The sequence below is a fragment of the Schistocerca gregaria genome, chromosome 9 (genome assembly GCF_023897955.1).
Source record: "Schistocerca gregaria isolate iqSchGreg1 chromosome 9, iqSchGreg1.2, whole genome shotgun sequence".
NCBI classification, from domain to species: Eukaryota; Metazoa; Arthropoda; class Insecta; order Orthoptera; family Acrididae; genus Schistocerca; species Schistocerca gregaria.
The window spans coordinates 70,564,365-70,580,476 of NC_064928.1; the positions used below are offsets into that span (position 1 = coordinate 70,564,365).

General features: G+C 43.0%; 1 protein-coding gene across 22 annotated transcripts in view; it reads left to right on the forward strand.

The window, feature by feature from the left end:
- The window catches only part of LOC126291418 (zinc finger protein 501-like), a 235,455-nt gene that overhangs the window by 66,655 nt on the left and 152,688 nt on the right, over positions 1 to 16,112 (forward strand). For 17 of the 22 annotated variants that reach the window (XM_049984927.1, XM_049984920.1, XM_049984914.1 and 14 more), the window contains one exon: positions 11,712 to 11,768. The exons of the other annotated variants lie outside the window; for them this stretch is intronic. In XM_049984927.1, coding sequence (XP_049840884.1) covers positions 11,712 to 11,768 — 57 coding nt within the window. The remainder of the gene's footprint in view (positions 1 to 11,711; positions 11,769 to 16,112) is intronic. 22 annotated transcript variants of the gene reach the window in all.

The window sequence follows — 16,112 nt, forward strand, 5'->3', positions numbered from 1 at the left end:
GGGTGAAGTCCGGCATTATCTGTCCGATCACGGTACCACTGCGGTCCATCGGGTAATGAAATACACACTCCTTTTCTCACATTTGATCGAGCAGTGCTTCCCTCAAATATTAAGGTGGGCTGTGAAATCATCACAATTCAACTGTACACTCCAAATCTGATGCACTGATACCAGTGTCAACATTATAACCACATTCACGTGTCCTGTCAAAACACGGCCAAATGTGTTACTTGTGGTGGAGACACTCGCTACCTGCCTCCTCCGCACCACTGCATCAATTGTATTGTCTCACCTGACCAAGCCACCTCATCCTGTGATTGTGTGTCTCCCACGTGTCTCGGTAAGTAGGCTGTCCAAGAGATCTGGCTGAAGCAAAAACTACCCTACCCTGTCACTCGCAGCTTGTTGGCTAGTTGAAAGCCGTGCATTTTAGCAGCTGGCACTTATAGTACCATTCTTGTTACCCCTCGCTCCGTGGAGGACGTGGCCACGCAGACTTGTGACCTCCATTTCAGTACTGCAGTTGTTAAATTACCCAGTATTACAATAGCATCTCCATATCCTTCCCATAGAGCTGCGCAAGAAGCTACCACACCTTTTTGCTCTGGAGGCGAAATCACCTACTACACAACTGGCAGGCTGGGAAGCCAACAAATGTATGGGTCTCCACCTGCTAACTGTAAAGGCCCGCCCTGAGAAATCAAACAAAGACAAATGGTCTTCTCCTTCCCCGATTCAGACATTCTCTTCAACGGTGTCGTCACATGATACCGTCACCCGGCCGACCTCCATTTTGCCGGTGCACTGCCACCTACCATTTTTCTGACCGGGAGTCTGCAGGCCGATGCAGGGAGAATGCCGATACCTCTGTAGATCTCGCGGGTCAGGATCCTCTGCACCCTGTAGCAGTGAGTCTTCGAAGGCTGGCACCCGGCAGTTGTCTAGGTGACTGCCCTTCGTTTGTTCCCTTCTCCCTACTCCCCCTTATGACTCTTCTCCAATAGAATGTTTGTGGTATTAGATACAGTGAGGAGGGATTACAGCTGCTCTCGGAATCACAGCATATGGTTGTTTTCTGCCTCTAGGAAACAAAATTGCACTCTTGCGGCCACTTTGACCTCTTGCATTTCCTTCCAGTTCACTTTGACTCCCTTCCCCAAAGATGGGATTCCATCTCATGGGGGAGTCATGCTGCTCATTTGTGATGAGATCCATAGCCAAACCATCTCATTGAACACTTAGCTGTGCAGCGCAGGTCTGAAGCACCTTGCCACAGTTCACACGGTTCCCCCCATCGGAGGTTCGAGTCCTCCGTCGGGAATGGGTGTGTGTCTTTTCCTTAGCGTAAGTTAGTTTACATTAGATTAAGTAGTGTGTAAGCCTAGGGACCGATGACCTCATCAGTCTGGTCCCATAATAACTTACCACAAATTTCCAAAAAAATCCTAGCTGCAAGTGGTTGCAGTCCAATTTTTCCTCTGTTGTTCCAACTTTTCTCTCGGTAAAGTCTACATCCCTTTGTCATTCACTGTCTCAACGGCAGACTTACTCCAGCTTTTTGGTCAGCTCCCTCACCTCTTTTCGCTGCTTGACAACTTTAATGTCCACCAGCCCTTTTGGGGCTGTTTGAGAACTGGTCAAAGAGGTTCCCTTTGACCTTCTCAATCAATTCAATCTCATGTCTTAACGCTGGAGCACCCATGTTCCTTTCAGTCTACATGCACACTTATTCCCACTTGGACCTCTTGTACTGTACAGTACTGGCCAGCTTTCCTGTCATCTCAAGTGGTCCGTTCTATTCAACACATACCCGAGTGTGCTATCTGTTTGCTGACTCCTATCCCACCTACTTGTAAACACAATTGGCATCTTTCTAAAGCTGCCTGAAGGCTTTACTACTACTCTCTGCCAACCTCTGATGAACATTTCCCAAGCTTTGATGTCCAAGTAGAGTACCTTACGAACATTATCCTTACTACTGCAGAGTGTCACATACCTCGCACTTCTTTACCAAGCTGTGTACCAGGCCCCTGGTGCACAGAGGCGTGCTGCTATGCGATTCGTGTGGAGATGTGCTTTCCACGCTTTTAGGCATCGTCCTACCATGGGGAACTGTATTCATTATAAGCTGCATGTGCAGTATCGTCGCATTCTTCAGAATAGCAAAAGAGCTAGATTGATTTTCCTTAGTAGTATTTTTTATCAGTTTCAGTCCTGTTCCCATCATGCGGGACAACTTCTGCTGGCTCTCTCAGACCAAGGTTCGGTCCCCGATTTCTGGCCTGGCCTTAGCAGATGATGTCATTGTGGAACCTATAGCTATCTCCATGACCTTGGGCCACTAATTTGCAGAGATTTTCAGCTCCGCCCACTATCCTGCCTCCCTTGGAAACAAGTGGAGGAGGCTCAGGTCATATCCTTCTCCTCTCAGAATCATGATCTCTTCAAAGATGTTACAACACATTTCTCTTGCAGACACCCTGAAGTCATGTCATACCCATACGTAAGTCCAGTAAGGACGAACACCTTCCTTCTAGCTACCGTCCCATTTCTATCATCAGCTGTGTTTGCAAGGTGATGGAACATATGATCCATGGCCAGCTGGTATGCTGGCACAATCTACTAACTACTGTACAATGTGGATTTTGAGTGCACCGTCCTGCAGTTGACCATCCAGTTACTTTGTCAATCCGTGTCACGAACAGTTTTCGGCGGACATACCAGACTGTGGCCACGTTTTTCAATTTCAAGAAAGCCTGTGACACCTGCTGAAGTTCTGGTATCCTCTGTACTTTATACACGTGAAGCTTCCAAGGCCCCCCCCCCTTCCCGTTCCATTTTACTTGGGAATTTTTAAAAGACAAAGTTTCCAAGGTATATGTGAGTTTGGCTTTGTCAGACACCTTTATCCAAGAGAACGGGTGCCTCAAAGCTCTGTGCGGACTGTTGTCATCTTTGCTATATCCATTAACACTATAGTGGACTGTCTCCTGCCAGGTACCTCGAGGTCTCTTTTTGTTGACGACTTTGCAATCTATAGCAGTTCTCTCTGCACTCGTCTCCTCGAGTGGTGCCTTGAGCGATGTCTCGGTGATCTTTACTCGTGGAGTATTGATGGTAAAACCCTAAGCCCCCTTTTTTGATGACTCCCTTGACCCTGAGTATGAGGCATGCCCTTCTTCTCTGTTATCTCCTGGAGTCTCCTTTTGGCTGTTGCTCTGGGAGCTTAACTTTACACTACCTGCCATGTTCCCAATGGGTGTGAACCCTTCACCTCCTTGACTTCGTGCGACGTTCTGTGTTCATCTTCAACTTTATTAGCTTGCAGAGGACACAGCTCTGGATTCAAACTATCGCCGTAAGTTTCTTGGCTTTTGCACGCAACTTAACCGTAGCACCTTAGTGCACACTCATGGCTCTGAGACCAGCCGTGGTGTCAAGTGTGCCTTCGTCATTGGCTCTGACCATTTTCGGTATTGGCTTCCAGAACAGTGCTCAATTTCTACAGCAGAGTTCTTCGCTCTACATCAGGCCACCCAGTACATACGGTGACAGAGGCATTTTAATTGTGTCATATGTTCCAATTCTCTCAGTGCCCTTCAGAGCTCCTGTGTGCTGTACAAATTCTTATAACTTAGTGCAATGGCTCCTAGGAAACTTCCACTTGCTGACTGTTGAGGGAGCCACCGTGATGTTCAAGTGGTTTCCTGGTCACATCGGTCTGATGGGAAAGGAGGCTGCTGACACTGCTTCCGTGGCCACTCTCCTAACTCAGCCTGCTAGCTCTTCCTTTCCTTTGGATGATCTTCATGTTGCCACCAGTCAGCAGATGGTGTTACTTTGGGATCAGCAGTGGTCTTCTCTTCACAGGAACAAGCTCCAGGAAATTCAACATCTCCAAACAGCTTGGCCAACCTCCTCTCGGCCCTCTCATCATGAGGAGATAATTTTAGATAGTGCCCAATATGCAACCAGTCATTTTAGCCATTCCCATTTGTTATGTGGTGATCCCCCACCACTTTGTGCTGATTGTCATCAACCTTTGATGGTTTACCATGTCCTGATCCGCTGCCTGTTTTTTAACCGCTTATGTTCCAGTGTATGTTGGCTGTCTGAGTTATTGGCAATTTTAGCAAATGATGCGAGTGCTGTCGATCACGTTTTACTTTTTATCTATCATAACGATACAGCTAAGAACATTCAGTGTTTCATTAGAGACTTCTGTTGCCTCTTTTTTTTCAAGGGCAAGTCCCTTGTTTTTAGCTCTCTTTCCTTTCATTGATTGGGCTTAACATATGGTCGCTTTTAGCGTCTTTTTCTTATTGCTGTTCTAAAGTTACAATGTGGGCATGTATGATGTCAGTTGTTTCTGTGCCCAGAAAAAAAGTAAAATGTTTACTGAAAAAACTAACTTCAGGAATGTATATGTATCATGGTCCACAGCAAAATGCATCCACATTATTCTTGCATGTTTTGTAATATCATTTAACCATCTCACATTCAGTGTCTACTTTGGTCTTTCCTATCTCTCGATATCCTGAAGAGCTTCCTTGGTCTGTCTTGCATGCTTTCACCTGGCAACATGTCCAGCTCATTTCTATTTCATTTTCAGTACAGTACTGATCCATTTATTTATTGCCCTGTCCCACATGGTAATGCTGAACTTACATCTCTCCAGTGCATGATGATATTAGGAAAATGTAGTTAATCTACAAATGAGATTATTAAAAAACTTATGTGATTTGTCCTAGAATATTACTTGAGTGTATGCTATCTGTACCTATGTAGGTCTTCGGGGGATATTGAATGTACACAAAGGAGGACAGCACAAATGTTCATAGGTTTGTTTGATCCATGGTTGAGTGTCCCGGAAAGGTTGAGAAACATCAACAGCAGATATATGAAGATGGGCACCCATTATTCCACAAAATCCTGCTTATAAAGTTGTAGGAACCAGATGTAGATGTTATGCTGAAGGAATGGTGTGTGTGTGTGTGTGTGTGTGTGTGTGTTTGTGTGTGTTTGTGTGTGTGTGTGTGTGTGTCTCCGTATGCAGGTGTTAGTGGTTGCTGGCATTTGAGTACTGTCACCCACTGCTCCAGATCAGTCTAATGACTGTGCCATTTCCATAATTCAGTAGTGGCGTATCGTGATTCAGGCCATCATGTACCCATGAGAAGCAGCATTACTGTTTTGGATGTGGGCTGCCGGAGATGGAGGAGGAAAGAGTACACTTGTATCTTGTAAGGGTTTTGGTATGAAATGAAACAGGAGTCTTCTAGATATTGAGTAGTCTGTAAAACAAAGTAACATGGCAAGCATACACTATCTGATCAAAGTACCTGCACCCCTATTAGTGGGCATTAATATGGGATGTCCATTCTGATAGATCTTATTTTGGCTTAGTAAAAAAGTATGTCATTTAATAAGTATCAGAATACTGCGCAGGGAGAGATACGATATAAACATGCCCACGAAAAAAATAGATATGTAGGAAAAGAAATACGAACATATATCTGTCTTGTCCCATCCATGATTCTGGATGGACTTGTTGCATGTATGTCAGGCAACAATAGATATCTTTTTAAAAGATTTTAGAATATATCTTCTGGAAAGGAGACAGTTTCTTTCATTTGTAAATTGCTTCACTGTGAAAATGATACCTGGATACACCGTAGCCCGCAAACATCGGAAAACAAAGTGACGTTATTAATGGTTGTATTACACTTCGTTCTTTATTATGAATCTGGATGGTGCGTCCTTATCTTCAAGGAGAAAGAGGTAAATATCTCTGTGTTCATAAGACAGCTAATATATCAATAATTTAGACTGTTAAAGTGCTAATCGTTGTAAGACACTGTGGAGATCTGAACTTAGATGCATGAGTTGCTGCTGGTGAAAGTGTCCACCAGCCATGCACCTTGAAATAGTCCACATTATTTGCACCTCTTTATAGAATCAGTAACCTGAGTATACTACCCTTCGCCCTTATGATGGCCTGAACTCTGCTGAGGACACTCTCAATGAGGTGTCTGAATATCTATGCAGGATTGGCTGCCTATTCTTCAAGTGTGTAAAGCAGAGAAGGCAGTGATATTGGATGCTGGGATATGGAGGAAAATCAATGTTCTAATTAATCCAAGAGGTGTGACATTAGGTTCAGATTCTGATTCTGGGAACGCCAGTCCATTTCAGGAGTGTGATTGTCCGCAAACCGTTAACTCACAGATGCTGCTTTGAGACAGGGTGCATTGTCATCTGGTCCTAACAGCCATCATCTCTGAACTGTTCCTCTACGTTATGCTATGCACAATGCTGTGAAATGTTTTCATACAGGGTAACAATTATTGAACTATATGAAATAAAATCATCATTACTTCTGAACAATTTGTGTTAGGATGTTCATACAGCACAGTTGGCCACGGAGCATGATGGGAATTAGTATGGTTTGGTTTAGTGACGGAGCCCACTGTCATTTGGATGGGTTCGTCAATAAGCAAAACTGACACATTTGGGGGACTGAGTACCCACATTTTGCAATCCAGAAGTTTCTTTGTTGTCAGTGGGTGACTGTTTGGTGTCCACTGTCCAGTCACAGAATAATTTGTGCTGTATTCCATGGGGCACAGTGACTACCGAATGGTACATGAAGATTTTGGAAGATGATTTCATTCCCATTATCCAAAGTTACCACGTTTTCGACAAGATGTGGTTCGTGAAAGATGGAGCTTGTCCCCATTGAAGCACGAGAGTGTTTGATGTTCTGGATTAGCACTTTGGGGACCACGTTCTGGCTCTGGGGTACCCAGTGGCCACTGGCACGATCCTCGATGGCCACCATCTTCTCCAGATGTGAACATGTGCAACTCCTTTTTGTGGGGCTATATTAAGGACAAGGTGTACAACAATAACCCCAAAACCATTGCTGAGCTGAAAACAGATATTCAGGATCTAATTGACTGCATCAATGTTCTGACATTTCAGTGGGTCATGCAGAATTTCTCTGTTTGTCTGTGCCAAATCATCATCAATGATGGCAGGCATATCGAACATGTCATAACCTAAATACGAATATATGTAGTGGCATTTACATGCTGAATAAAGTGTGTGCATGCCACGGTTTGTCACTAATTTGCATTTTTTTCATATTATTCCATAATTGTCAACCTGTATCTTTCTGCATTTAGAGTTAACTTAAGTGCTGCAAGGAACCACACCCTAGCCACGAAAAACACTTCCATACTGTACACACTTCCTCAGCACTCCTATATTGACCCTACATACCATGGGTGGTCTATTCTCCAGACATTTGCCGAACCCAAACACTTCCATCAGATTGCACAGAGTGTAGTGCAATTTGTCACTCCAAATGACCTGTTTCCAGTCATCCACTGTCCCGTGGCATCCCTCTTCACACCACCTCGAGTGTCACGCAACATTGACTACAGAAATGTGTGGCCTATGAGGAGTTGCTTGACCAGTGTACCACAATTTTAACTCCCTACACACAGTCATTGTTGTAGCTGGACTGCAGGTAGCACTTTGGAACTCAGGAGTGATCTCTTCTACTGGTTTCATGCGATTTTTTTACAACTGTCCTCCACAACATTCAACGGTCTGTGTCCATCAGTACATGAGATCTACCTGGTCTCTGCTTAGTTGTCGTTGTTCCTCCGACATTTCCACATCACAATCACATCAGAAACAGTTCACTTGGGCAGCTTTAGAAGAGATGAAACATCCCTGATGGATTTGTTACTCTGATGACATCCAGTGACTAGTCCACATTCGAAGGCACTGAGCTCTCGTGATTGACCCATTCTACTTTTAGTGCTTTTCTACGGACATTTACCCCATCTTATTTTATACTGGTGGGTCCTCCTCTCATGAATCTAATGGTCAGTTCCACATTGCACTGGGATATCCAGATATGTTTGGTCAGATCATATATGTTCTTAGCACAGCACTTAACCTGCTCATTTCAGTGAACTTGAGGTAAAACTTGTGACTGATATTATTGTGAGAGCCATCTGTTTCTCCTATCATGCTGAAACGAACTAGTGGTTGCATCTTTCTTGTCATTTTTTAAAACAAACTAAGAATAGGAATTATGTTTAACAAAAAGACTTAAATTTGTTTGTGTAGGTATCTATATAATGTATCTAACAACAAAGATGCTGTAACTTACCAAACGAAAGCATTGGTATGTTGATAGAGACAAAAAACACACAAATTACAAGCTTTTGCAACCCACGGTTGCTTCATCAGGAAAGAGGGAAGGAGAGGGAAAGACGAAAGGATGTGGGTTTTAAGGGAGAGGTAAGGAGTCATTCCAATCCCGGGAGCGGAAAGACTTACCTTAGGGGGAAAAAAGGACAGGCGCGCGCGCGCACACACACACACACACACACACACACACACACACACACACACACACACAAACACACATATCCATTCACACATATACAGGCATAGGCAGACATATGTAAATACAAACAGTTTGGGCAGAGATGTCAGCTGAAGCAGAAGTACAGAGGCAAAGATGTTGTTGAATGACAAGTGATGTACGAGGAGCAGCTACTTGAAATTAGCGGAGGTTGAGGCCTGGTGGGTAACGGGAAGAGAGAATATATTGAAGGGCAAGTTCCCATCTCTGGAGTTCTGATAGGTTGGTGTCAGTGGGAAGTATCCAGATAACCCGGACGGTGTAACACTGTGCCAAGATGTGCCGGCCGTGCACCAAGGTATGTTTAGCCACAGGGTGATCCTCATTACCAACAAACGCTGTCTGCCTGTGCCCATTCATGCGAATGGACAGTTTGCTGCTGGTCATTCCCACATAGAAGCCTTCACAGTGTAGGCAGGTCAGTTGGTAAATCACGTGGGTGCTTTCACATGTGGCTCTGCCTTTCATCGTGTACACCTTCCGGGTTACAGGACTCGAGTAGGTGGTGGTGAGAGGGTGCATGGGACAGGTCTTACACCGTGGGGGCGGTTACAAGGGTAGGAGCCAGAGTGTAGGGAAGGTGGTTTGGGGATTTCATGGGGATGAACCAAGAGGTTATGAAGGTTAGGTGGATGGCAGAAAGACACTCTTGGTGGAGTGGGGAGAATTTCATGAAGGATGGATGTCATTTCAGGGCAGGATTTGAGGAAGTCGTATCACTGCTGGAGAGCCACATTCAGAGTCTGATCCAGTCCCTGAAAGTATCCTGTCACAAGTGGGGCACTTTTGGGATTCTTCTGTGGGAGGTTCTGGGTTTGAGGAAGTGGCTCTAGCTATTTGCTTCTGTACCAGGTCAGGAGGGTAGTTGCGGGATGTGAAAGCTGTTTTTAGGTTATTGGTGTAATGGGTCGGGGGTTCAGGACTGGAGCAGATTCATTTGCCACGAAGACCTAAGTTGTAGGGAAGGGACCGTTTGATATGGAATGGGTGGCAGCTGTCAAAATGGAGGTACTGTTGCTTGTTGGTGGGTTTGATGTGGACAGATGTGTGAAGCTGGCCATTGGACAGATGGAGGCCAATGTCGAGGAAAGTGGCATGGAATTTGGCATAGGACCAGGTGAATCTGATGGAACCAAAGGGGTTGAGGTTGGAGAGGAAATTCTGGAGTTCTTCTTCACTGTGAGTCCAGATCATGCAGATATCAGCAATAAATCTGTACCAAACTTTGGGTTGGCAGGCTTGGGTAACCAAGAAGGCTTCCTCTAAGCGACCCATAAATAGGTTGACGTACGAGGGGGCCATCCTTGTACCCATGGCTGTTCCCTTTAATTGTTGGTATGTCTGGCCTTCAAAAGTGAAGAAGTTGTGGGTTAAGATGAAGGTAGCTAAGGTAATGAGGAAAGAGGTTTTAGGTAGGGTAGCAGGTGATAGATGTGAAAGGAAGTGCTCCATCGCAGTGAGGCCCTGGGAGTGCGGTATATTTGTGTATAAGGCAGTGGCATCAGTGGTTACTAGGATGGTTTTTGGGGGTAACAGATTGGGTAAGGATTCCAAGCTTGAAATTTGTGTGTTTTTTATTGTCTATCAACATACCAATGCTTTCGTTTGGTAAGTTACAGCATCTTTGTTTTTTTATATACAGCATGAGTCACATAACATTACCGCTGGCTATGTTTCGTAAACCACATCAAATACTGATGAATCGATTCCACTGGCCGAATGTGCGGAGAGGGGCTAGTGTAATTGGTTAATACAAACCATAAAAAAATGCAAAGGAGTATGTTTTGTAACACAAACCTAAGTTTTTTTAAATGGAACCCCGTTAGTTTTGTTAGCACACCTGAACATATAAACAAATATGTAATCAGTCAGAGAAATCAGAGCTCGAACAGAAAGGTTTAGGTGTTCGTTTTTCCCGCTTGCTGTTCGGGAGTGGAATAGTAGAGAGATAGTATGATTGTGGTTCGATGAACCCTCTGCCAAGCACTTAAATGTGAATTGCAGAGTAGTCATGTAGATGTAGATGTAGATGTGGATGTTTGGGCCCCTGCAATGAAATGTGGTCCAATGAGGTGTTCGCCAATGATTCCGCACCATACATTTACAGTCCATGGTCGCTGTCGCTCTACTTATCTGAGCCAGCAAGGATTGTCCACAGACCAGTAATGCATGTTCCGTAGATTCACTGCCCCGTGGTTTGTGAAACCCGATTCATTGGTAAACAGGTAGAACTGCAACACATTCTCTGCCCATTGACAGAATTGCACTCGATGATTAAAGTCATCACCATGTAGTTGCTGATGTAGTGTCACATGAAACGGGTGAAAGTGGTGACGGTGCAGTATGCGCATGACACTACTTTGACTCAGACCACCGGCTTTCGCAATGTCCCGGGTACTCATGTGTGGGTTCATGGCTACAGCAACTAACACACCAACTGTACCTGCTTCTCCTGCGACGGGCGTGTTACAGACCCGTTTGCGTGCTACAACCATACCTGTTGCGGTAGATGTTTTGCAATGTGCAGCACGTTGGATGCTCTCTGTCCGGGTACCATTCTGCATACACCCTGCAGGCTTCAGCTGCATTTCGTCGACACTCACCATAGATGAGTATCATCTCCGCCTTTTCAGAGTTCGAATACACCATGGTCACAGTTCCTACAACACTACACTATCACAGACGTCTGGTAACAAGGTGTACTACAGTTGGTCTGCGTGCGGAGACGAATGCAGAATAACAATAGCAGCAAGCGCTACATGCGGACACTGCGACAGCTAGACCAAACCACAACAGTGTACTACAGCCACACTCGTAAACACGGTCGTCATCGTAAACATGTCCCTGCAGATGCTGCTCGCCGACCGTGGCCCATGTTTGTTACAACACGCAACTGAATGTCGGAGGTTTCAAGCGTCAACTTTAGGTTACAAAATCTCCGGTTGTAATTAACATTTTACAATGCAACAAACGGCACTGATACGTATATGTTTATATGTTCAGATGTGCTAACAAAACTAACATGGTTCCATTAAAAAAATGTAGGTTTGTGTTAAAAAACATACTTCCATGCATTTTTGTATGGTTTGTGTTAAACAATTACACTAGCCCCTCTCCTCACGTTCGGTCTGTGGAATCGGTTCATCAGTATTTGAAGTGGTTTACGAAATATATCCAGCGGTAACATTAGGTGACTCACCCTGTATATCTATATAATGTGTAATGGATAAACATAAAGTAACATAATCCACATTAATTTTTGCAGCAATTGGAAACTCCTGAACATCCTGACACGTGTGACCCACTAGAGTTGGAGAGAGATGTAAGTGGTGTCTTGTTCAGAGTGTTCCTTTCTACATAATCTAGATGTAATTACCTTAATTAATAATGTGTGAGTGGTAGTCACAAAAAAAGTTTTATCTCCTCAAAAAAGTACACATGCAAAATTAATTTTTTGTTTGTGTGCAGGTACATGCCTTTCATTCCTGGTTAACACTGAAATCCACATGGCGCAGTACCATGGCACACTTTTACAGGAGTCAGAACAAAATGGCACGGCCAATCTCCTCTTAACCAGTGAACTGTGCTGTTTTGTTTTGGCTGCTATGACAGCATGCTATGGTACTGTAGTGTGGAGGTTTCAATATCTACCAGGGACACACTTGCAAACAAACAAAATGTTATGTAACTTAATTTTTAGAGGGAATGATTAAAACTTTGACTGCCATTCATACACAGATTACCACGTAGTCATACTGGTTTGTTTTTATGCTTCACGGAAGTAGCATGCAGTGGCCTGCTAATGATTGAATGAATGAATATTTTGCTATACGGTATGCCATATGTTAAGTTGTACCAGGATTAAGAAGAAATCCTCATGTGAGATAAGCAATGCTATGACGGACAGAGAAAGAACAGAAGTAGGTCCATATGAATATCTCTTGCCCCCCTCCCCTCCCCCCACTCTCTCATAAATAAAATAGAAAGAAACATTCCACATGGGCAAAATATATTAAAAACAAAGATTCCATGACTTACCAAACGGGTAAGTGCTGGTATATAGGCACAATAAAAAACACACACAAACACACACACAAAATTTCAAGCTTTCGCAACCAACAGTTGTTTCATCAGAAAAGAGGGAAGGAGAGGGAAAGATGAAAGGATGTGGGTTTTAAGGGAGAGGGTAAGGAGTCATTCCAATCCCGTGAGCGGAAAGACTTACCTTAGGGATAAAAAAGGACCGTTATACACTCGCGCGCGCACACACACACACATATGCATCCACACATATACAGACACAAGCAGACATTGTTTAATGATTTTCTGATTTTTGCCAGCACAAGTGCCTGATGTTGCCAAAGATTTACTTTCAATTCCTGGTGGTGAATCTTAAATGCCAATTGTGCTGCTGAAGCATCACAAAAATCATTAAACAAATGTAGACTGACGATTCCTAAACAAAAAACAATTTTATTTATTGTTTATAAAGTGCTGTATTTTTTGCCTCTGTTTCAAATCAGATTATATCCAAGAATTAGAAACATTAAAATTAAGTGAAATGTTCTAGAAAACAAATTTTTGAGTTGTGTTGTGGGCAGCAGGTTAATTAATTTTGTTGTATAATGAATTAATCGCTGTCTTTCACAAGAGCTTGAAAGTTATGTTTGCGGTCAGCCAGAAAGTGATGGAGAACATACTGACCAAAATTTCCAGTTTGCAAATCCACATTCTACTTGCGCTCAGTGAAAAAAAAAAAAAAAAATGTTTCTTTCTCTCTATTTACTTAGCAGGATCAGGAACAATGATTATAAATAAAAGTTTTGAGTTCTAACAGATTCATATATTCTGTAAAAGTTCACATGCACAAACATAGTTATATTCCTCATGTTGTTGTTGTGGTCTTCAGTCCTGAGACTGGTTTGATGCAGCTCTCCATGCTACTCTATCCTGTGCAAGCCTCTTCATCTCCCACTACCCACTGCAACCTACATCCTTCTGAATCTGCGTAGTGTAGTCATCTCTTGCTCGCCCTCTACGATTTTTACCCTCCACGCTGCCCTCCAATACTAAATTGGTGATCCTTGATGCCTCATAATATGCCCTACCAACCGATCCCTTCTTCTAGTCAAGTTGTGCCACAAATTTCTCTTCTCTCCAATTCTATTCAATACCTCCTCATTAGTTATGTGATCTACCCGTCTAACCTTCAGTATTCTTCTGTAGTACCACATTTCACAAACTTCTATTCTCTTTTTGTCTAAACTATTTATCATCCATGTTTCACTTCCATACAAAATACTCTCAGAAACGACTTCCTAACACTTAAATCTATACTTGATGTTAACAAATTTCTCTTCTTCAGAAATAATTTCCTTGCCATTGCCAGTCTACATTTTATATCCTCTCTACTTCAACCATCATCAGTTATTTTGCTCCTCAAACAGCAAAACTCCTTTACTACTTCAAGTGTCTCATTTCCTAATCTAATTCTCTTAGCATCACCTGACTTAATTTGATTACATTCCATTATCCTGGTTTTGTTTTTGTTGATGTTCATCTTATATCCTCCTTTCAAGACACTGTCCATTCCATTCAACTGCTCTTCCAAGTCTTTTGCTGTCTCTGACAGAATTACAATGTCATCGGCGAACCTCAAAGTTTTTATTTCTTCTCCATGGATTTCAATACCTACTGCAAACTTTTCTTTGTTTCCTTCACTGCTTGCTCAATATACAGATTGAATAACATCGGGGAGAGGCTACAACCCTGTCTCACTCCCTTCCCAACCACTGCTTCCCTTTCATGTCCCTCGACTCTTATAACTGCCATCTGGTTTCTGTACAAATTGTAAATAGCCTTTCGCTCCCTGTATTTTACCCCTGCCACCTTCAGAATTTGAAAGAGAGTATTCCAGTCAACATTGTCAAAAGCTTTCTCTAAGTCTACAAATGCTAGAAACGTAGGTTTGCCTTTTCTTAATCTTTCTTCTAAGATAAGTCGTAAGGTCAGTATGGCCTCACGTGTTCCAACATTTCTACGGAATCCAACCTGATCCTCCCCGAGGTCCACATCTACCAGTTTTTCCATTCGTCTGTAAAGAATTTGCGTTAGTATTTTGTAGCTGTGACTTATTAAACTGATAGTTCGGTAATTTTCACATCTGTCAGCACCTGCTTTCTTTGGGATTGGAATTATTATATTCTTCTTGAAGACTGAGGGTATTTCGCGTGTCTCATACATCTTGCTCACCAGCTGGTAGAGTTTTGTCATGACTGGCTCTCCCAAGGCCGTCAGTAGTTCTAATGGAATGTTGTCTACTCCAGGGGCTTTGTTTCGACTCAGGTCTTTCAGTGCTCTGTCAAACTCTTCACGCGGTATCGTATCTCCCATTTCTTCTTCATCTACATCCTCTTCCATTTCCATAATATTCTCCTCAAGTACATCGCCCTTTTGTAAACCTTCTATATACTCCTTCCACGTTTCTGCCTTCCCTTCTTTGCTTAGAACTGGGTTGCCATCTGAGCTCTTTATATTCATACACGTGGTTCTCTTCTCTCCAAAGGTCTCTTTAATTTTCCTGTAGGCAGTATCTATCTTACCCCTAGTGAGATAAGCTTCTACATCCTTACATTTGTCCTCTAGCCATCCCTGCTTTGCCATTTTGCACTTCCTGTCGATCTCATTTTTGAGACGTTTGTATTCCTTTTTGCCTTCTTCATTTACTGCATTTTTATATTTTCTCCTTTCTTCAATTAAATTCAATATTTCTTCTGTTACCCAGGGATTTCTAGCAGCCCTCGTCTTTTTACCTACTTTATCCTCTGCTGCCTTCACTACTTGATCCCTCAGAGCTACCCATTCTTCTATTACTGTATTTCTTTCCCGCATTCCTGTCAATTGTTCCCTTATGCTCTCCCTGAAACTCTGCACAACCTCTGGTTCTTTCAGTTTATCCAGGTCCCATCTCCTTAATTTCCCACATTTTTGCAGTTTCTTCAGTTTTAATCTACAGGTCATAACCAATAGATTCTGGTCAGAGTCCACATCTGCCCCTGGAAATGTCTTACAACTTAAAACCTGGTTCCTAAATCTCTGTCTTACCATTATATAATCTATCTGATACCTTTTAGTATCTCCAGGGTTCTTCCATGTATACAACCTTCTTTCATGATTCTTAAACCAAGTGTTAGCTATGATTAAGTTGTGCTCCGTGCAAAATTCTACTCGGCGGCTTCCTCTTTCATTTCTTAGCCCCAATCCATATTCACCTACTACGTTTCCTTCTCTCCCTTTTCCTACTACCGAATTCCAGTCACCTATGACTATTAAATTTTTGTCACCTTTCACTATCTGAATACTTTCTTTTATTTGATCATACATTTCTTCAATTTCTTCATCATCTGCAGAGCTAGTTGGCATATAAACTTGTACTACTGTAGTAGGTGTGGGCTTCATATCTATCTTGGCCACAATAATGTGTTCACTATGCTGTTTGTAGTAGCTTACCCGCATTCCTATTTTCCTATTCATTATTAAACCTACTCCTGCATTACCCCTGTTTGATTTTGTGTTTATAACCCTGTAGTCACCTGACCAGAAGTCTTGTTCCTCCTGCCACCGAACTTCACTAACTCCCACTATATCAAACTCTAACCTATCCATT